Source organism: Neodiprion lecontei, chromosome 1 (genome assembly GCF_021901455.1).
Source record: "Neodiprion lecontei isolate iyNeoLeco1 chromosome 1, iyNeoLeco1.1, whole genome shotgun sequence".
Lineage (NCBI taxonomy): Eukaryota > Metazoa > Arthropoda > Insecta > Hymenoptera > Diprionidae > Neodiprion > Neodiprion lecontei.
The window spans coordinates 19,568,694-19,591,767 of record NC_060260.1 but is presented as its reverse complement, the minus strand read 5'-3'; the positions used below and the strand labels follow the sequence as shown (position 1 = coordinate 19,591,767).

General features: G+C 36.2%; 2 protein-coding genes across 3 annotated transcripts; both read left to right on the top strand.

Annotated features, from left to right (window-relative positions):
* The first annotated feature begins 5,980 nt into the window (after positions 1 to 5,980).
* Positions 5,981 to 8,093, top strand: LOC124295419 (THAP domain-containing protein 5-like). Its single transcript, XM_046745374.1, has 7 exons — positions 5,981 to 6,034; positions 6,134 to 6,215; positions 6,432 to 6,674; positions 6,742 to 6,917; positions 7,121 to 7,267; positions 7,360 to 7,482; positions 7,570 to 8,093. Exons 2-7 carry the CDS (start codon positions 6,154 to 6,156, stop codon positions 7,968 to 7,970), a joined length of 1,152 nt encoding a protein of 383 aa, XP_046601330.1. The 5' UTR covers positions 5,981 to 6,034; positions 6,134 to 6,153; the 3' UTR covers positions 7,971 to 8,093.
* A 3,909-nt stretch (positions 8,094 to 12,002) lies between these two features.
* Positions 12,003 to 22,725, top strand: LOC107227738 (protein wings apart-like). 2 transcript variants are annotated; one of them, XM_046745344.1, is made up of 11 exons: positions 12,003 to 12,953; positions 13,229 to 14,772; positions 15,041 to 15,289; positions 15,409 to 15,657; positions 17,100 to 17,324; positions 18,764 to 18,986; positions 19,087 to 19,302; positions 19,416 to 19,595; positions 19,728 to 19,816; positions 21,057 to 21,158; positions 21,763 to 22,725. In XM_046745344.1, the coding sequence occupies exons 1-11, from the start codon at positions 12,770 to 12,772 to the stop codon at positions 21,910 to 21,912; spliced, it is 3,411 nt and encodes a 1,136-aa protein (XP_046601300.1). In that variant the 5' UTR covers positions 12,003 to 12,769; the 3' UTR covers positions 21,913 to 22,725. The 2 variants fall into 2 exon arrangements, with proteins under 2 accessions (XP_046601300.1, XP_015524440.1); XM_015668954.2 differs by having other exon boundaries at positions 12,004 to 12,953; positions 13,196 to 14,772.
* The last annotated feature ends 349 nt before the right edge of the window (positions 22,726 to 23,074 follow it).

Genomic DNA, 23,074 nt, shown 5'->3' with positions numbered 1-23,074 from the left:
CTTTCTACCTCACACTCCCCGTCACACTACACCCCTTCCCCTCGCAATACCAACCCTCCCGACCTCACATTCCCCGGCACCTCACACACTCCCCCCCCCCCCCCCCCCCCGCGCGTACCTGTAAGTTAGTATTAAGTAACGCTAAGGGCTGAGGCGTGATCAGCCCCCGTTAAAGTCTACAACCCTTTTGTATCTTTCGTAGTTTAAGTCGACTCACCCCCCCGATCGCAACGCATGTACCACCTCCCCCTTTTTCACAAATACACACACCAAGTTTTACCTATTATATCCGCCCCGTCTCTAATTGCCCCCCCCCCCCCCCCGCCCCCATATTATTCGTGCGGACTCAAAACCCGTCACAGTGTGGATCTTCGTATTCGTTTCTGTCGCTTGGTAGTGCTCCGAGGTCTATTAGGTTTTGTATAAGTCGTGTGTTACGTGTGTTGGTGGCTAAAAATGTGTCTGTTCCCGTGAAGTGTCGGTTCGTTTGATTGGTTATTACCGTGTTAGTTTGCGTGTGTGTAGGTGTTGGGCTGATATTGTATGTTTGTGTGGGGTTTGTTGGTTCTGGGCTTTCTTGATGTTGGATTTGTGTACTATGTAAGTTGTGGGTATTCTCTATGGTAGCTGCATCAATTATATTTATTGCTTTTGGTGAATTTATCGTGTGTCGTCTATTTATTTCCTGTGGTTGGGTCGGCGTTTGTTGGTCTCGTGTCGCGCGCGGCTCGCTCTGTGTCGAGTTGTTTTGGTTGCGTTCGGGTGTGAGTATGTCCATGTGTTCGCGCGCTAGGCCTTGCGGTTCTCTGTGTCCTTGGTCTGCCATTGTGTGTATCGTGTTTGGTAGTGTGTGTGTCCAACTGTCTTTATTCGAATTTTCGTGACTGTGTAGCTTTGTTTCGTGAGTCTATGTGTACTTTGTTAGCGTTTATTCTTGTGTTTTGTCTCTTAATTGTTCGGATTTGGGGTAAAAATGTGGGTAATTTACGTTGGGCGCCAATTTGTGACGGGTTTTGAGTCCGCACTAATTATGTGGAAGGGAGGAACAATTAGAGACGGGGTGAGAAAGTCGGGGCTGATAGAATAGGTAAAACTTTGTGTTTATATTTGTGAGGAGGGTACATGTATTGCGATCGGGGGAGGGAGTCGACTTCAAACTACTAAAGATACAAAGGGGTTGTAGACATCAACGGTGGCTGATCACGCCTCAGCCCTTAGCGTCACTTAATTCTAACTTACAGGTACGCGCGCGGGGGGGGGGGGGGGGTGTAGGGTGGCGGGGAGTGTGAGGTAGGAAGGGTCGGTATTGCGGGGGGAGGTGGTGTAGGGTGACGGGGAGTGTGAGGTAGCGATGGTTGGTATTGCGGGGGGGGGGGGGGAGGGGGATGCAGATCGGCGGTAGATTGCAGGCTAACCTGATGTCGTCGGAGTGTCGGCGTAGCGGTGTTGAGGGGGAAGCGTCTGGGGTCTCGGGTCTCCTAGGTTCGTCGTTCTCTCTCTCTCTCTCTCTCTCTTCCTCTTTACTTCTCGCGTGTTACTTCTTCGTAGGCGTGTTACTTCTTCGTAGGTCGCTGTCGTACTGGTGGCTGGCGCTCGGCTCAGCCGAGCGTCGGTGGGCTTCGGTTAACTTCGGGTGTTTCCCGACGGGACGGTACTCACCCGTTCGGCTCTTCCCCGCGGGTTTGGGGTTTGTTGTGACTTGCACTCTAGGTGCAACGTCACACGATATAGAACGAGAAATAATAAAAGTGCAATACACAAATATAGTGCCTTGACGAAAGACGGTTATTGACAATTATTTATAATCTCAAGCATATCCACCAATTTTAACCATATACACCGTTTTAAACCATATACACCTGGAATGAATGAATTGTGGAATGGATGAATGAATGAATTTTAAACCTAATGACGGCTCATGTGTGGATATGTTTATAAATAAATTAAAATTTTCACTTTACTACTCATAGTTTATAAAAGATTTTTAATATTGATTTTGAATAATTTTTAATTTTCAAATAATCTTATAGGTTCCGCCATCTTGACCACCCCACTCACAGTGCCATCTGTCGAACAAAATTTGAAGTTTTAATGGAATACGAGACAATAATCGATTGCTATAACTTATGAAATTTATCGATTATAATACATACAATTTCAATTGGGAAAGGGACAGTCATTAGGATCACGAATAAAAATACGTACTAATTTTTATTACTTGAGTTTACAAAGTCATTGCCCTTTGACAAGCAAAAGTTTATTAAAGTTCTGCCTATCACTAACATTAGTTATCATATTTTTACCAATATAAAATAATTGGGTTTCAACATATTTTTGAAAAATTGCCCGAATTAAATACACTCGATGATTATACCGTGCGTCCATGAGGAAAGTGCGCACCTTATGCGCGTGCGTCAAGTCGTTTGAATTTTATTGGCTGACAGTTACCACCTGATTGAGCAGCCAACGCAATACCAATCGCAATTGTCAGAAAGTGGTCAGAGCCCACAGGTTGTAACATCCGACTGGAACGTCCGTATGTTTTATCGACTATTATTACTGGATGTTACTTTTATCAACTAACCAAACTCGAAGTACGAGAATCTTGTAACCATAAGAAATTAAAACAACTGTCTAACTATTTGGAATATCCCTAGATGGAAATAACTATGAAATTCACTAGACAAGGCTTAAAAACCATGTTACGAGATCTTCGTACTACAGAGAACTATAATATTATTATACGTTATTATATATCACTATCATATTATCACCATAATTAACTAACACGATTATACCCAATTATTATATAGCACTCGGCAATGCCATTTGTGCATTGTGAGCTGAGAGCTATACTATAAGCAACATACGCTTTACTATATAGCCTGGAGTATAAAAGACCGTAAAACCATAGATAAATGCATAACCAACGTAATGTAAAGATAGCACTGCTGCAATATCCATAAAACCAGAGACTGCAAAACCATCAAAACCGTGAATACTAATTACCCAGCATGAACTATACCTTCTTCCGTAACGCCGTAATGTAGGCAACACGCGCAACGTTTTGAAGGCAATGCAGATCTCCAATGTGGAGCCATACAGAGCTTCACCTAGAGAATACATTAGGAAACTTACCGACGAAACGAAAACGTTCTAGAAGCTTCCAAGCCGATTTATATCAATATAAGAATTAACAATTACAGAAGGGAATTATATACAAAAAGCACACATGTAAACCTGCTCTAAAGCCATGAATTATCAAATTACTAAATACTCTAAATCTGTTAAGATAGTTATAACACAAACAGCTAAGGATATTCGCAGCAGCGCGATTCTAATAATGTTAAGCAAATAACAAACTATGTTTTATAAACAATCGCTATTGTACTCCAGGTTAATAACGACAGTAGTCGACTATAATACATATGTAATTCTATATAGATACAGCTATAAAACTAACAAACGACGGGTAACCAATATGAAATATGGGCTTTGTAACGAGCAAGATAGCAAAAACATTAAGAGGTAGACAGGAAGAAGTTGAGTGGCTGAGGGGGGCCAGAAAGGGGGCTGGTGCCTCAACGAAAAGCTCACGCAGTTCGGAGAACTACGGAACAAAGTCCACGCACCTACACCACCGCACCAAGCAGCGTTATGCCATACAAGACTCCATAATATATTATACCATACGTAAAAACCTACAATATAGTAATAGCTAATGGACTAAGATAACAGGCGTGCATGCGCGAGGATGTCGTGCCCTAATTAGTTCCTAGAAAAAGGAGGGAGGTGCGCAAAGGTGACCAAAAAACTAAAGAGTGGGATCGTTCTGCGCAACGATCGACCCCTATAAAAACGGCGACCGATCACTCGATCATCCTCTTGGTTTCTACCTCCAGATTCGTCATCTTGTTCCGGTACAGTCTCGCGGTAAAATCCTTTAGCCTTTTGCATTTAAACTTTCATACAACGTTACTCTGCCCAAAAGTCCAGCGAGCTTCAGCTCCATTGTGTCATACTAAGTTTAAGATCTTACACTGTGTAACTCCGTTTTTGTGACTTTTAAATATCGAACTTATAAAATAAACCAAAGTTAATCAAAGTATCTAAATATATTAGAGTCAGTTATTCCGCTAAAAACCTCTCACCAATCTACGCTGCAAGTCATCACACCCAGAATATTCTCAAGAAAGGTAAGCCAAATTAAATCTTTTATCCAACAATTACTCCTTCTTCGGTTCGTTCGATTAGAGCGACAGAATGCCCGTTGTTCGGTGTATTTCAATACTTAATCGGTAATTGGTGACCCAAACTACTGATGTGAGTCTAGCTGTAGCTGCGTGTGAATGTTTCCGGTGTCTAACATCTGGAGATTTCCACTAGGTACCGTTCCGACGTCACAAGGTAGTGGTGTGCTCCTAAGAACATTTTCTGATTTTTTTTCAGAATTTAAAAAAATTCATAGCTTAGAAACTAGATCACGGCCCATGATGAAGTTTATACAAGTTTTTGAACAGTAAGAAAGAAACATCCTCTGAAATTTTTGTTAAAAAAAATTATGCCGCTTTTGAGAAATCTGAAAATCTAACATTCTTTGAGCTTTCACGGGTTTCCAGCAGCTCCGATAACTTTTTGCATAATTTACAACTTTTTTCATGGAATCAATAGTTTTTGAGCAATACTTAATTACAATTCGAACGTTTCCAATTTCCGCACATATTATACCGAATGCTAACGTCTAAGCGTCGTCGAGTAAGAATCTTTAAAAAATCCCAAACACTCTCGACAAGTAACAGAAAGTTTTCACGAAGTTTAAACAAATTCAAAGAGGGTCAGTCTTATGGGCAGGTCGATCTGACGTGGAAAGCCCCCTATACAGTTGCAGGCAATCTAGTTCTACGACGTTATGATGTGTGTGAGGAATGTCGGAATGTTCTCCAAAATAATAGCGAATACTCGTCTTCAACATCAAAGTTAGTCGACGTGAAGTCCCGAGGGCGACTAGTACACGCTAATACACATTTCGTAAAGCTAATAACGTTTGTTGAGTCTTGCTTCGCTAAACACGCTCGCGATAAAAATGTCTTTAATTTAACACTAGCTGAAATACTTTCTAATTATAATTTTACGTTTCCCTGCATGAAGCATGCTTCTAAAATATTCTCCGTCTCTATATTTTATTATATTATACGGCTAAGAATGCGTCAACTCACGTATCAAGAGAATCAAATGAAACAAAAATGTTTCGTTGTACAGAATAAAGTGGCTAAATTGAGAAAAGAATAATATATTTTGTACATATGTAATGCGTCCATTACTTTTTGTATTCCTATCTATCCTCTGTTCCTCTACTTTCACATTCACATAATCAAACAATTGTTAAAAAATACAAATTTACAGACGAAACATTACGCCAGAAAAATTAACAGTACTATTAAAACAAAATGGTATTGGGTTACCTGCGTCGACCACGAGCGAGACAAGCACTCTTCCACTGCACTACTAGTCGATACTATATAAATTCATGTATTAGTGTCTCAAATGTCGTGTACCCCAGCTCAGGATTCACAGTTTGTCTCACAATTAATAAACTTAACTTCTTTTGACGATAAAAAATAATTATTCTTGCCAAAAATTGAGCTATAAAAAAACTATGACATCTGAAAATGTCATGATATTTATTACTGCAAAAGATCGTGTACATATATCAAATACATATTCATTATAATCCTACGCATATTTCGTTCGTAAAGAGAAATATTAGGATTTGATGAGCATTGCACTCATTTTTGATTGATTAAAAATATAATATTGTTGACGTTCTGTTATAACACAGCTATTTAAAACCATCTCTTGCCTCTTCCCATTCTAATTGAGTGGCTTACCACAAGGTTGCACTGCTCCAAGTGGCGGAAATAAGCACTACCCTTTGCCATATTATTTGAGTCACCTCCACCTTACAAGTTACCAGGCCTGTATGTAAGACCACACTGGATTGGATTAAGCGTGGTGCCGTCACGCCAATTGAACGGTAGCCATTTTGTACAGATTCTTGTCACTTCATATATATATATATATACGTGATATAGGTATGTATGTGTATATAATCGATTGCGATGGAAAATTACAGTAACAATTATTGAGGTAACAATGAGTACCTGCGTTTTTTGCAAAACAAAGCAATCAAAATATTGTGGGCGATCATTTCACAAGTGAGTATACAACGCTGAAGCGTTCTGCAAATGATAACTTGCAGAGGTTATGTCAGCATACAAAGTATTTACTAATTATATTTAACGAGTATTATAACGTACGAATCGTGTCAGTAAAAATTCACAATATTTGAATTATGAACCGATCTTATTATAATTGAAATTGAAAACTCGGGTATTATTGACTCAGGGATTAAATTATAATTCGATATGTAGATTTCCCGTGAAAGATGTGTTGCGCCTTCAGCAGTGGTTAAAAGAAATGAAGAGGAAGGACTGGAAGCCAAACCGAAATAGCACATTATGTTCAGCTCATTTTACAAATGACTGCTTTGATAGGACAGGATTCCTAATTACATTGAAAAAGAACAGTGTACCAACTATATTTGACAACCCAAAATCAGAGTGTTCATCTTGTCACCGATTAAGGGAATATGGACGTGGCTATTCATTCTTCAAGTAAGTACCGTTACTCAATGCAACATAACGTGTGAATTTATAAATTTAAACTTTGCCTGTTTTGTAGGTTCCCATTGGATGAACCTGATATTATGAAACAGTGGATCGCAAATATAAACATTGGACCGTGGTCTCCATCAAGTGATAGCTTTCTGTGTTCCGACCACTTTGAACCCTCTTGCTTTCAGAAGAAAAGTAAAAATTATATAACTTTACGAAAAGGAAGTATCCCAACGTTATTTGGTAAGATCTGAAACTATTAATCCCTTTTAGGTCAGAGAAAACTTAGTGTGCATAAAGACACGTTGATGTGATGCACTATTGTGTCAATGCCGTCGAAGCGATTAATTACCTACAGATTATAAAGTGCTCTGTTACAGAAAAATCGTATGTGACACATTTCTGTGTATTTCCATTGTCGTTATTTATTAGTAACTTATCTGTAGGTGAAAACTTGCAGCAGACCGAACTTCAGGATAAATCCGATCGGCCCACCACAGTGAATGTAACCAAATTACATGATCTTGATGAGCCATTGTCTACCACAGTAAATACAACCGAAGTACATGATGTTAATAACCTATTGTTTTCAGGTAATTGTATTATTCTTAAATGTTGTTAGGTTTACCGATGTTTTTGTCTTCTGTTCAGTAAAATTGAATCCAAGATTTTATTGTCTCCGTAGATGTAACAGACCAGAATGCCAACGCCATTGTCTCTGTAGATGTAACAGAGCAGAACGCCAACGCCATAGAAACTGATAGTGATCATCTTAGTTTGAGTACTAACCTCCTCAGCTCAAGTAATAGTATGTGAAAATATTACTTAGTATACCACTTGTTACAGAATCATGGAGGAAATACGAATCTTAATTCAATTCAAAAATTATTTTTAGGTGACTCTAGGGATAACCTGAGTACTAAGTTGACACCAACAAGCGTATGCATTGATACGCCGAGAAGTTCGAAGGCAGTCTCACATGATCATTGCTACACACATAGTCCGAGGACCACTATAAAGAAACTGTTTCAAACCAGGGCCATTCTGCATGTGAAAAAAAAACTTATAAAATCACAAAGAGAATACATAGGTCGCTTAAAAAGACGAGTAACATCTTTGCAAGATATCATTACCGAACTTCGAAATGAAAGGTTGGTATCTGAAAATGCGTTGAGTTCCTTGGAATCAATACCGGACGAAGGTGTTTCGGAACTAATTGAACGTGCTGCTAAAAATGGTAAAGTACGTATTACAAGAAAAAAGTATCCGCCTGCACTTCGTTCTTTTGAAGGGTAAGAATTCTCGACCTCATGGAATATATTATTGAATCTTGGTGAGCGGTCAATTATATGTATAACGTATTTTTTGTTAACGTTTCGACCCGGATATGGGCCCTCCTCAGAACGATTAATTTATTTATTCAACTGTCAAGAACAAAATAAATTTTTTATAAGAAAAGTACAATCAGACATTAAATACTATAGATGTAATACTCTTAAGGCTATTGTATATTATAGGTTAGTGAGTACAAATTGATTAATTGTTAAAAAAAGGATAGGCTTAGAGAATAATTTACCTTTTTATAGGAAGGGGATTAAGATACAAGTCGAATTCATAAAATACAATTTGTCGAGCCAAAGTTCTTCGAGTAACGGTAGTCATTGTCGGCTCGTCCGGTTGTTTAAAGTGTAGGAGTTACAAATTGGAGGTAATTAATTAAAAAAACTATGTATCATCACTGTCTATATGTCAATGTATTAAAAAGTTTTAAAGAAAAGTTTTTATAGCAGTTAAATTAGTTTACACAATGTCCAAGAAAGTGGTATTGGGATCTTTATGACCCTGTTCTCCATGTCTAACAAAAATTTTGTTGAACCGATTGGGTCAACTGGTGAATAACGAGTGATGGGAGAAACAAATATGATCCAGAGTGAAGGTGAACCAGATATAAACATATATAAAAAAAACAAAAAAAAAAATTATGTAAAAAAACTGTGCCACGGGGACAATAATTTTATGTGTATAGTTAAGGTTAAACAATGTGTGATATGTGGGCGGAGATTAGCTGTTTGTAAATATTGCTAAGATGTTCAACATCTTGTCTAAGGTTAACGGAATTAGTGTGTCCTACAATATTGCACATTTCTAGTAATAACCTTTTATAATAATTAGGTTCTTCACAGAGGATGTTTGTATTGTCATAGCTAAAAGTATGTTGTTTATTGGTCACATGTTTTGTTAGAGCAGTGTGACGTTCTTCATTCTCATGTACATTGCGTTGATGTTCTTTAATTCTGGTGTTTAGATGGCGGCCAGTTTGTCCGATATAAACTTGATTGCAATCATTGCAAGGTATTTTGTACACAACATTGGATCGTTTGCCCATGGGGATCCTATCTTTTCCCGAATCAAAGACTATTTGTAAGTCTTTTGAATTTTTTCCCACAAACTTGACAGGTAGGTCTATTGTTGTCGTCTGTGGGAGCAGAGTCAATATTATTGTCAAGTAAGTTGTTTATATGGGAGCGGCTCTTATTTATATGTTTGTGTAATAGGCCGTGAGGATAATCATTCCATCTTAATATATTATATATGAGTGACAGATTTTTTTCATGGAATTCTTGAAAGTTTGATGGCTCGGTCAACAAGATTAAAGATGGTACCTATCTTGTAGGACATCGGGTGGTGGGAATTAAAATTCAAATATCTTTGAGACCAGGTTTTTTTGTGGAACCAATCTGTTTTGATTTTAGTGTTGTTGTGTATCAGCAATAAATCTAGGAAATTGATGGCGTTATTATCTTCCATTTCAATGGTGAATTATAGTCGTAGATGATATTGGTTGAAAATATTCAGTGTGTAATCTATTTTTTCTTTAGGGACTGCAGTTAGAATATCGTCAACATATCGGAAGTAGAAGGGTAAATCAAAATCTAGATTGCTAATGCATGACCTTTCTAGGTCTTCCATCACAAGATCTGACAGGATTGGAGAGAGAGGGGATCTCATGGGCAACCCGAATTGTTGTGCATATGTGTCATTGTTAAATTTAAAGATTGCCGAATCGAAACAAATGTTTAAGGCTTTAGCTAGTTCACTGAGTGGAATTGGGATCTTTTTATCTAGAGAGGCCCAACGGTTATTTACTGCGTGCATAGCAAGGTCTGTCGGAACATTGGTGAAAAGAAATATTACATCTAGCGATATTAAAATGTAGTTGTCTGGAATAATCAATTTTTTTATTGTTTCAACTAAAGTAAAGCTATCTTTGACTCTGGAGGTGGGGGGTCTCGTCTCTTGTCGCCTCTGATCACTGTTTTCATATTTATTTATAATATTTATCCACATGGTTTTAGTTTTTACAGTCACAACACGTGTTTTATTTTCATACAAGTGCGAATTATATATGTGGCAATAAAATATATTCAGTAGTGATTTAAATTGAATATTTGGATTAATATTATTTACTATTTGTGAATATTAGTGAAAAAATTGTGCTAAAATACTTTTTCAAGTGCTCCAATATAATTGAGGTTAGTTATCCGTATGTATTATTTATTGATATAAATTAAAATATCATTATTTAATATAATTAATATTAAATATTATTAAATTATCAATGTTGAATATTTATTATTGGTTTTTTAGTATTTACAAAATAAAGAAATAAATTTAATAGAACGTTTAATAAAAAGTTCGTGACAAAAATTTAATAGATTATTTAAATATAATGTAAGACATTCGTTATTTGTTTTATTGTTTCTTAATGATGCCAAAGAAGTATAACTTCGCACGCGCGTACATAAGTACACGCACCCATTTTTTTTATGACATCTAATCTGTATAACCATGTATGTAGTACATATCTTGACAGGTGCCAATATGTCACCTACACATTTGTACCTGATTTGCATGCTCAGATATGTACATCTTTTTTATTTTCTTTTGATTGTGGTTGTAACTTTTTCTTCATGTGAATGGATTGTGGATTGATACTACTAATTATATTACGGTTGTGGTTTATCGCACGCAACTCTATAAAAATGCCTTAACGTTTGCAAGGAATGTTTTATTCTCCATATTTTTGAATAAAGTTTTTACTCACCCAATTCGATATAATTTAATTCAAAACTTTTTTTACATGTCTTAAGCTCCACTTTGATGATCAATGGATGGTAAATGGATTCCCTAACGGTTGAATTAGTGTTATACAAATTTTTGAATAATCCGTATGGAATTCAGCCCACCATAGGATAAAGGATAATGGACGGAAACTTCTCAGAATTGACGACTTCTTTTGAACATAAAGAAAAATCATGCTTAAATACAAGTTTTTCGTCATATTATTTAATGATCTTTTACATCATATAATTGTAAATAATAATATACTTTCGAAAAAATGATTTGTTCTTCATTCAATGTATCAAACTTTATTTTACTCGTCAAAAACTTTTTTGTGTGACGAATATATCGTAAGATCTAAATAGCATATATTACGCAGTTCAAATCTAGCGCGCAGTTTGTGACAACTTTCTGTACAAGATGGCGGAAATTCAATTGTTCAATTGGACGCACGAGCTTACACGTAGAGTATTGGGAAATCATCCACTCAGATACGCTACCTGACGGATCAAATAGGTATATGCGAATCTACGACTTATTGGACCCCCCCGGCCCCTCCGTGACTGTTGATAAGATCGCAACGAACCTAGTGGCGACTAGTGAACACAAAAATTGCTCCAATAAGCGACATACCCCCTCCAATGTAGTTTCCAGACGTGTATACCTATACGACCGTGGCTTCCTGCCGCCAGCCAGTGACGTCATGATATCTGTGACGTTGTTGACTTTGACTACTGCGGTCTGGACGTGAGGCAGTTGCAGTACTTGAGAGATGGCCGCGTCCTCGGTGTAGCGTTCCGATTTTACTGCGATTGGCAACTCGAAGTAAAAACGGAACGCAGTTCGCAGTTAATAGCGTGACGTCACGGTCGGCAGTACTGGAAGTATATTTTGGAATACATCCATTGTTATACGAAACTTCTGGCGCATACTCACTAATTTTTTTGCCCACGCGTGTCTTGACCTGTCTAATCTAGGGACCTTGCATACCATAACTGGTCTATCTTACTACTACGGCACATCTTCTGTACACGCGAAGTTACGTTTCCTCTAGTAGTATACGCTCTACCTAGTTAACTACGCTTCATGCGCACTGAATTTGTATTACCTGTTTTCTTGGCATTCCTATTGGTTGAAAAATTGCCAGCATTTCGCTGCCCGTAAAAATCTAGCCTCTTGCTGCCGCTGCGGACACATTTTCATGGGCAGTTCTTCGCTGCAGTAGCATTCTGCTACCCGTGAAAATCTAGCCTATCGCAATTATGCGCCTTGCTGCTACGCATATCAGTTACACGTTAAAGAGTCGAGTCAAAATTAGGAGATTTGTGATGTGGCTCTATCTGTGATCTATTCAGAAGCCTCGATCCCTTAATTCCAAAGATTTCGTAAGATCGCCGGAGAGCGCATATCTTGTGTTCATATATCACAAGTCGAAACCAAAAAACATCGACAGATGGCAAAAACCATGTTATGATTAATATTTCTATTAAAAGTCATGCAGTCTTGTACAAAATACTATAGTTAACAAGAAGTGGAGATAGTAATTGACGGAGTAAAATGAAAATAATAGCAACATCAGTATAGATAAGTCTATAAAATAGTCTGTACTGCAACGCTGTGCATCGGAGGGGGGAAAGCGAGCGAATGAAACATGGCGTTTGTTTCTTTCATATGTTCCAAAAGTTCTATCCGATAGTACGGGGATATTTCCATTTCTTTTTTTTTTTTTTTACATTTTGTTTTACTTTTGGTTTACTTCACTACATTTCAGTCAACAGTGATAACATTCGTAAACACCCCCTCAACTAAATTCCCGGATCATGTGAGCTTGTGTTGAAAGAAATTTAATTTCGTTATGTAAAACATCTATTGATTGTATACAATTTAGAACAATGAGTAAAGTCGAGATAGTTACGACTCGTGACTCTTATTGGTATGTTTTACGTTATTTGTGAAATTGCAAGGAATACATAATGACGTCGCGTAGCTACACCAAATCTTACAGTCGCAAGGTCAGCAGTGTACCTCCACCAAGCATTCAATTCGACAAATTGTTCAAAGAACATAGCAATCGGCCCTCTGCTGCAAAGTCAGCTGGTACTGTTGGAAAATGGGGCATTACTTCGTTCACATCCATAAGAAGTACAAACATCAATGGTATGTTCGTAACTTGATCTAATTGCTATAATATTTACAATATCAACAATTGCAAACAATAAGCGGAAATGGCATTCAAAGCAGATTATCAGTCCAGTTTTGTTTTACCAATTCTTCATATTATTCAAAGGATGATTTGTTGAAAATTTTTGATTATATTTTTCTAACCATATGTGCAACATCATTTGATTACTTCGTAATTATTATTAAGAGTAATAATCAAAGTAACATTCATTCCATAGGACGAAGAGACGATATACATAGTGCTTTTTCAGCAAAGAAAATGAAGATGGACTATGGAAATCAAAACGTGCGACTAAATGCGAGCAAAGATCCATTTTCCTTCGACGTTGATCCTGATGCAAAGGCCGAGAACACACAGCCGATTGTAAAACCAAAAAAATTTTTCAAAAGCCGTAACGTCCAGCCAATAACGGATGACATCAGGCCAGACGCAGCGGTATATCGACAAGTACCTGATTCTCAATACGGGCGAGTTCGGACACCGAAACAATCCGTGCCCAAGTCGCCTTTATCCAAGTCGTCCCACGTAGCACAGAAAAAGCTTAGCGAAAGTTTAGACTGTAGCACCATTGGCGAGGCAACCACCAGAGAAGAAAGCAAACCTCCAATTGTCCTGAGAATATGCAAAGGCACAGCAAGACTAGTTTGTGGGGATACGCAGGAGACGACGCCACCTCTCGAACTCGATACTTATAGAATTTCTACGCCTGTCCCGAGCCCGGTCAACGAAGAAGAAAATCTCAGAGATTCAAGTCTTGAGATTTCCTCTAAATCACTGGATTCCCGACCAAGGGAGACGAGGTTGACCCATCAGCCCATTGTCACTACCATCTCCATACCTTTAGAAAATTCTGAAATGCGTCGAACTACTCGAAGTCGTGCTAAGAACCTGCAGTTGGATCTATCAAGTGCTTCCACAGCTGTTACAACTCCCGTACCGACAACGCCGAACTCTCACAGCTCCGGACTTTCATTGACCCTTAGGAAATCTATGACAGATTCCAACAACACTCTCATATCACATTATGACATCGTTAAGACTGATTGTAACCCAACCTATCCCGTCAAGAGCACGATCGAACCTCTGATTGGGCATGACCAACCTTTACCAACGACAACTCAGGAGCTGATTGATATACTCTCAAGCGATGCGGATCCGCTGCTCTCCAGACCAGAAGCTATGTCAACGACTGTACAGATGCAGGAGAGTCCGGAAAATATATCAGACGATGTGCAGCACTGCTCGATAGATTTACAGATGGAAGATAACGCATCCGAACTGGAAGTGGAACCCGATATTCCAGCCCCGGTCGTTGAGAATGATCCGCAAGCTGCCAAAGCTATGGTGGACCAGGATTGGTTCTCTGGAAGTGACGATAGCGAGGGAGTCGTCGGAAACCCTGAAAATGATCCTGTTAGTATGATCAGCCTGGTTTCTGAGCCACAGTCTATCCCTCCGTCAGCCAGTATTACGACAAAACCTATCACAAAGAAAGGAAGTATATTTAAAAGTCGGTCGACTGGAGTAGCGAGTGGAAACAAAAGACTGGCATTGTACAAACACAAGTGGTCCGATAATGAGAAGGAATCCTCTGCGACAGACACGACTAGCACAGGAATAGCACCGAATAAAGCTTCTGGCTCCCATGCCAATTCAGCTCCTGTGGCTTACGAGGAGGAAGAATTCGAACCTTCGAAATTAACCAGAGTTGTCTCTTATCCAGAAACAGACATGGACTTTACTGATGAAACTGAAGCTATTACAAGCATTCGATGTGGTAAAAAAGTAAAAGGCGTAAGTTTGACTTTCTTCTCAATTTGGTGATATTCTCTTAGAATCAAATTTCCTCAATTACATTTGAAGTTTTTTTCAATTGTTAATTATGTAGTGCGTGAAATATCCAAATTCTTATCCTAACTTCAGTAACTTTTAATTTATATTAATTCAACTTGTGTTATCGACAATTATGATAAATAGTGGAGGCTATGACTCAGCAAAAGAATAAGTTGCAATTGATAATTTTCTGCCAAGAGTGATGGTAACTTTCTTTTTTGACTTGCAGTTTTATACAGTTGTTAAGAATGTGAAAAAAGCTCACCAGATACAGGAAAGTGGAGAGTTCCAAGAATTTAATGATGACGTTGAATATATTTTGGATACGTTAAGAGAAAATAATCCTAATGCCACACGATGTCTATCAGCAATACGCTTAGCCAGCAAATGTATGGCCCCAGCATTCAGGATGCATGTCAGAGCGCATGGTACTGTCGCTAAGTTTTTCAAAGCTCTTCACGACGCTACTAAAGATCAGGTAACATTTTAAAAGCTCAATTGTGAAGCTCAAACATAACGATAAATATGAATGGAATCAAATTTTTCAACTTGAGTTATTATTTCAACTAATTTGTAAATTATCAACATGAATTTCAGAGTCTTGGTCTGTGTACAGCGACGGTAATGTTTGTATTAAGTCAGGATAGGTTAGCCATGGATCTCGATCGTGATTGCTTAGAGTTGATGTTGAGTCTGTTAGAGTCAGATGCAAGCCACAAAGACGCGCTTGACGATTGCGGCCTGAGCAGGGCTGAATTATTGAAAAATAAAGAGAAAGTGCGCCAACTTTGTGCCGACATTCAAGCACAGGGACATGCAAAGCATCTGAATTTAGACAACATTACCGTGAGTAATCTTCACTAGCGAGGAGAACCCGCTAACTGTAACGGACTTGCACAAGACTTTACAGAATGAAAGAGTAATAAAAATAAACGAACACGTATTTCGACTTATCTGTAAACACTCGATCGTTTGCGAGAAAATAACTGTTTCAGTTTTGACACTACTTCAAGAGTCTGCTCACGCATGCCGTGTTCAAGCAGATTGGTGGCGTAGTGGCTAGTGTTACAGCTGCGAGTTTTTGCACCTCGTGTTCAAGTCCTGCTCAATTTTTTATTTCTTCATTAAAGTATGCATCACAAATGTACCTTATTTTATTGATAAATACAAGGGCGCTATATTTAAACTACAATTCATCATTCCAAAGCAATTGTCCGTTTTTCCGAAATATGGTATGGAGAATTAGGTTTAAAAATAATTGTAAATAAAAAATGTATAATAGTCAGTAGCTTAATTTTTTTGTTCATTGTTACAATATTACAATTCAAGAGAATTTGGTGCATTCCTCGGGGTGATACCTATCATTAAAACATTCGAAATATAAAAAGTCTGTTTACTGCGATCAACACACAAAGGCACTTTTGCCGCAGTCACATTTCTTAGTAGAAATGTTTTCTGGAAAATAAACGTTGTTAAAAATGCAAAAAATTTCGTAATCCAGTGATAATTTTGTAGCAAACCATGCGTATTGAATCATTTTCTCAAATTCTGACGACCGCAATTAATTATGAATCATACCGTATATTTCAATCACATCACGTCTACTTGTAATATAAGACAACATTTGCACCAAGAAATGTGACTGCAGCAAAAGTGCCTTCATGCGTTGTTTGCAGTGTACAGAATTTTTATGTTTCGAATGTTTTAATGATAGGTATCACCCCGAAGAATGCACCGGATCCTCTTGAATTGTAATATTGTAACAATGAATACAAAAATTAAGCCACTTGCTATTATACAATCGTTATTACCAATTAGTCTTAAATTTAATACTCTGTAGCATATTTCGGAATAACAGACAATGGCTTTGGAATGATGAATTGTAATTTAAACATAGCGCCCTTGTGTGTAACAATAAAATATTATATAATAACAAAGAAATGAAAAAAAAAAAAATTGGTCAGGACTCCAACATGAGAGGCAAAATCTCAAAGCCGTAACGCTAGCCACTGCACCATTGATCCGCTTGAGCACGGTGCGTGTGAGCGGAATCGTGAGGCAGCGTTGAAACTTTAACCTGGAATGTTTATGGATGAGTCAAAATACGTGTTCGTTTATTTTTATTACTCTTTCAGTCTGCGAAGTCTCATGCAAATCTGTAGGTTACAGTTGGCAGGTTTTTCCTTGAAAGCCATTGATAATATGCCTATGAATTTTACCTTGCAGGTATAATTTTGAAAATAAAATGAAGATATCAAATTAAATCTTTTCTTTTGTGGTTACCCTAGGTTGGGCAATTAGCTATGGAGACGTTACTGAGCTTAACTTCAAGACGTGCCGGTGAATGGTTCAAAGAAGAACTTCGGGAGCTGGGTGGCTTGGAGCATATTGTCAAAACAATCCGAGATTGTCATCGCCATATTAGTAATAGCAATATCAAAGAAACAGGCTGGTCTGATCCTCTCTTGGACAAGCTACGCAAAGTTGATAGGTGCTTACGAGTATTAGAAAATGTAAGTAAATTGATAAGAAGGGCTGGACAGAATTTTTTCCCTCAAAAAGTTGAAAAGAAAATCAGAATCAGAACTTTGATGTTACCTTTAGAATTGAAGTTTTGTAATGGGCCTCTCAATATACTTGACAACAAAAGCGAACTTTCATATGTCATTTTAAATTTACGGCTGTATGATTTTTATTCATTGTATTGATCGCATATTTTTGGAAAAGGGATTCTGAAACGTGGAGTTAATTTTCTAAAATTTTGAGATTTTTAATTCAATTGATTTTTTCCATTCAATAATATTAACCAAATATTTTTTAATTTTACATTATAATTTTGGAAATTCAAATTATGTAGGAAGTTTTGATGAACTATTTATTGATAATAACGTTTTCACTCTTGAATCATGTACATGCTTTTGAACGTTTTTATGAAGGTTTTCAGCTCAAATTCATTAAGTCTTATATGGATGGTGTCGGGGGAACTTTGAAAAATTATACATATAGAACATGACAAGTGATTCTTTTGCATCTTGCACTCAAAACAGCAATGCAATTAAAATACATGTTTTTCCGGGAAAATTACGTTTTTGAAGCTAGTAATTTTTTACCACATTCTCTAATAATAAGTTAAACAATGGAGAATTTACTACCAAATTGGAATTTTGAAGAATACCTTTAAATATCGCTATTTTCGGCATAAGATTTAAAAAAAGAAACGGGTTTAGGCTGACCATTAACCAGTTTTTTAACTCCCTGTTTACAGATTTGTTATGAACTATAACACTAATGATAATGATAATATTAATAACAATAATAACAACCCCAATAATGATGACGACAACGACGACGACGATTATAATAACTACAACAATAATCTTACTTTAGATTCGTGATCAGTGATTCAAAAAACCTTGTAGTACCAATTTTCATCCAAATCTGTTCAATCATTCCTGAGATATAATAATAATTATTTCATATTTTATAATCTTGGTATTTAAATAATTCGCCAAGTATTGAACCGGCCAAAGCCAAAATCTAATCAGTTTTAAAGTCTATGTTTGGCATAGCCTATATTTACATTTTGTTCTTACATTTAGTTGGAAGTATACATATTGTTCTCAAGAATCAAATTAATTTTTTCAGTCCATTTCAGTTCATGAAAAAAAAAATAAAAATTAAAAAACCTTGAAAACAAAGCAGAAGTTATTTTTAAGGGGATAAAAGCCTTTTTATGCAATATTCCCCGTTACTATTGTCGAAAAGTAGTAAAAATTCACAACACTGTCAACATTTTACAAAAATTTAATGTTCGAAGAAATATCGAAATATATCATAAAAAATATACTAACTTAAAATTGAGCGATATTTTATCTGTACAGTGGTGATTCAATATTAATAGTTAGCAAAACATGACTAAGAGATCAATGTCGAAAGAATTTTGTTGTTGCAGGTAACACACATGAACGAGGAGAATCAAGTATATTTGTTGAAGTACGACGATGGTATTTTAGTCCATACATTAGCAAATCTGTACCATTTCTGCGCACTCCAAATTCCAATGTATCCTAGTATGGATCCTAGTGACAAAAGCTCTACCGCTGCAGTTGTTAGAGAATGCCTATTTGCTATTATTAAAGTTTTAATTAATCTCACACATCGTTTCAACAAGCAATGTAAGTAATCCATTTGTATCACGGTAATTCGTACTATGAAACCATCAAAATATTATCATTATAAGCACTTTACTTACGAGATATATTTTTTGTCTTTTAGCATTTGGGAGTAAAGTGGTTGGATCTCAGTCAGGTGTCGTTAACTGTAGTTTATACCTCTTATTACGTGTGCCAGAATCTCTACCAGAAGAAAAACGTTTTGACATGATGATGTTGGCATTGATTCTGTTGATTAATTTGGTCGAGCAATGCGATGATAACAAGCAGTTGCTCATTGAAGCTCAAGCACCTCCATCATTAGTCAAAATTCTTGACCGTATGTACATGACGTGTCTTATGCAAAACAGGAAGTTATCCCCTGAATTGAATGATTTTGCAAATATTTCTTTTCTTCCTTGTCTAATCATCTTATTACTTTCATTCTTGAAGCTGTTGAAAGTGGAGTCGAAGCACTGATCGAGCTTTTTTACAAACAAGAAGAACTTGCACGAGCCGAAGAACAAAAAACGGATGCCATTCTTGACGGGAAGAAAGATTCTGAACAAACGGAAACTGTCTCCACTACTACTAAGTCACAGGAAGAATTTATTGAAGAAACAGTTACAAAGTGTTAGTAATTTATTATTCATACTTTCATAATGAAATGCAAGTACGTAGATGCAATCATTAGTAAAAAGATAGAAATCGTCATTTTGAACTCTGAAAGCTCTGAAAAATCTAATTCCTACCTCTCTTTTTCAGTGTTACAAAAGGCTGGTCGACACATGGAGCACACTCTAATTGGTGCGTACGTAGTACTCTTGCTGGGTTATTTGATAATGGACAACAAGGTATGTCATTAAGAACATCATCATCATATTACATAATTAAACATAATATTACAATTCAGCTTTTCAAATGAATCCTACAAAAGCATTACGTAGTTTTCTTTATTGAACAATGAGTATGCAGGGATGTTGAAGCAACTGGTTGCTTAAAGAGGTTGGTTAGCCAAAAATAGATCTTTTTTTAGTAGTTTTATAACGAGGTAGTCGCATGTTGAGATTGTATCAAATTATTTTTATACGCTATGAAGATCCTTCGAAGAATACAAAAATAGAAATATTGGAATTGCAAAAAGGAGAATACTAAATATTACTGCTTATTATTAAATCACGTCAAAATGGTTCCAAATGTAGTATATTCAGTTGATTTCATTTGACAATAGGTAATTTTATCCAGAAGACAAATATTTACAAATTAACTGTAACACTTCTTTTCTGATCATGTTTGCATCGTTGAATATTCCATTTTACAACCAATTCCAATATCTTCTATTCTTGTATTTTTGAAACAGATTTCTGTAGCTTAAGAATATAATAATTTAATAAGTCCTCAACCAAGGGGTGTTTCACGATGGAAAATATTAACACCATGATTACGCATTTTATGATGACTTACTTTTTGTAGAATGATTACGTGAGATTACGAGAGATTAGTTGACAAATAAATTTTTATTCTCATTACGTGATTTCTCATGATTTCTAAGATTTCGTATGAGTTCGTAATGAGTTCGTATGATTTCATGAGTTCACAATTTATAGTAATCACAAGTAATTTCAACTTTTTGTCTATGAAACTCCGAAAGAAAAACTATATTTAATCTACTTATAGCAACATTACAACCAATTATTTTTTCATTGCTTGTTCAAAGAAGTTCTCAACTAATAGTATATCATTCGAAGCAATTTTCTTCTACAGTGGATTGAATATTTATACATCAGAATAAAAACTATGAAAGCAAAAAGAAACTCTGTCACTATCAACTGATTACATTGCCACAGAATACCAAGTTCAAGAACGTTTCCATTTTTAATTATTTAGTGCTCAATGCCGTTCCTTGCTTCTCGAGTAAAAAATATCAACCGTGGTTACTAAGTGTACAGCTTCAAACTATTAGACCACTCAAGAGATAACTTAATAATATGTATAAGATTTTGTCCACTGAAATTGGATACTGTATTTGTTCAATTATAATTACATATAGATGGCCGAAAAAGAGATACGAGTCTATGATGTTTTCTTTTTCAGGATTATGAAATGTTGGTACGCAGCAGGCTTCCGGACAGCAATTTTTCAACAATGGTGACAGTACTTCAGAAATTTTTCAATTTCATGAATTTGACCGCATCGGTAATTACGCATTTATAATACGATTGTTCAAGTACTTAATTACACCTAAGGGGTTAATCAATCGTTAGTTTGTGTACACACCAGATTTCAACATTATGCAATTTCATATGATTTTAGAAATGTCTGAGAAACCAAATAATTTCATAAAATTTGACAAGCTTAGATAAAATTCCAAAGAATTTGAAGGATTTCATAGGATTTTAGGGATTTCATGTGATTCCAGATTTCGGAAATTTCACAAGATTACGGAAGGTTTCAAAAGATTTTGAAAGATATACCATAGGATTTGAAGAATTTCATGTGATTTTTATAGATTTCAAAGACTTCAGATCTTATAGATTTCACAGGGCTTATTAATATTTCAATTCAATAAAATTTCAGTATATATCGCGAAATTTCAGTAAGTTCGCATGAGTTCACAAGATTTTTGAGTGGTGTACACTACGTTCGAAGGGTGCTTAATCCCTTGATTATGCTCTTAAGTTTGCATAAATATATTTCTATAACAGCATACATTAGGAGTGAAAACAAGATTCACAGAGTTGACTAGAACTAATGCTCATGTCAGTCATGAAATGTTATACCCAATTCCTAATTATTTCAGAACGAAGTAAGTAGCTGTGGCATAGCAGCTACAGAGAAGGTGATCAAGTTCCTAAAAATGTCTGATGCCAGGGTGGAGGAAGAGAAAAACGAATTACCGTTACCAGCATTGGAAGATTCAAGCATTCTTCTAGATTTGACCCCTTCTTGATCTACTAGCCTAACATCATCTTCTTAAGAGCCATTCACGTTCCACAGGTGCAAAAACAGAACCAAAGCTTCGATTATCTGACAATGAGACATTAATATGTTGATCATTACAACTCTGTAGGCGAACCTGCGTCATATTGACCACATATTTTGATATATGTATATTTATTCATCGACATATTTATTACTGTATTTTACATCATTACTGAATTTAGTTCTTTTCTGAAGTGCATCAGAATGGTTATTATTATACCTATATAATTGGAGGTTTAGTTACTGCAGTATAACAGTATAACACAATGGATGTACGGCCACAGAAGCAAACATTTGGAGTTTGGGTCCGGGCGGGAATCAATCAGAAACAACTGTCCGAGCCATGTTATAATTGCACTGATGGGTTGTCGATTGACAGAACCAATCTAAATAACAGGTATATTCAATATTTGCATCCAAAATAGTTATTATTTGCTGTTTCTTTTTTCTACTTTTAAGAAAAAGGATTTTGACTTGTTGGTATTCGACGAGTTGATTTTTTAACATTATTTTTGTTGCTGTACTTTCATTTCTCCATTACGAGAGACGGGCTCAAGAGATAATCTTAATAATAATATTATATGCCTATATGGTAACTATAAAAAGATGTTCAACAATTAGACGACATTCGTTTGAAACTTTACTTACACTGCAAGAATTGGATATGAGTGATTAAATATTCAATAGTGTTATGCCGAGTAAGTTTATTTTACTATTAAAATTATGCTATTATAAGCCTTGTAAATGTAAATTTATAAATTATAATAGTATCTTACATTTACATATCAGAATCAGTTATTTTGGCCCAATCTAGAAACGTACCCTTCTATGTAAACTTTTTTACTCCCATTTATATCGAGCAAAGAATAATATTTATCCCACAAACTTAATTTTACTTCTGATTTCAAAGCCAGTAGGTAAGTAATAAAAGTTTTCTCCTTACAGAAAATTATTTCTGCTATTAGGTCTCATTCCACTTTATATTCCATTTGTAAGAGTTGTTATGGTTGGGAAAAAACCTTTTTACTGTAACATCCAATAGACTAGTGTGTGTTATAAAGTTATTTAACAACGTCAATTATAAATATATTTCACATACTTGACAAATAGCAAATCATATCTACATATTC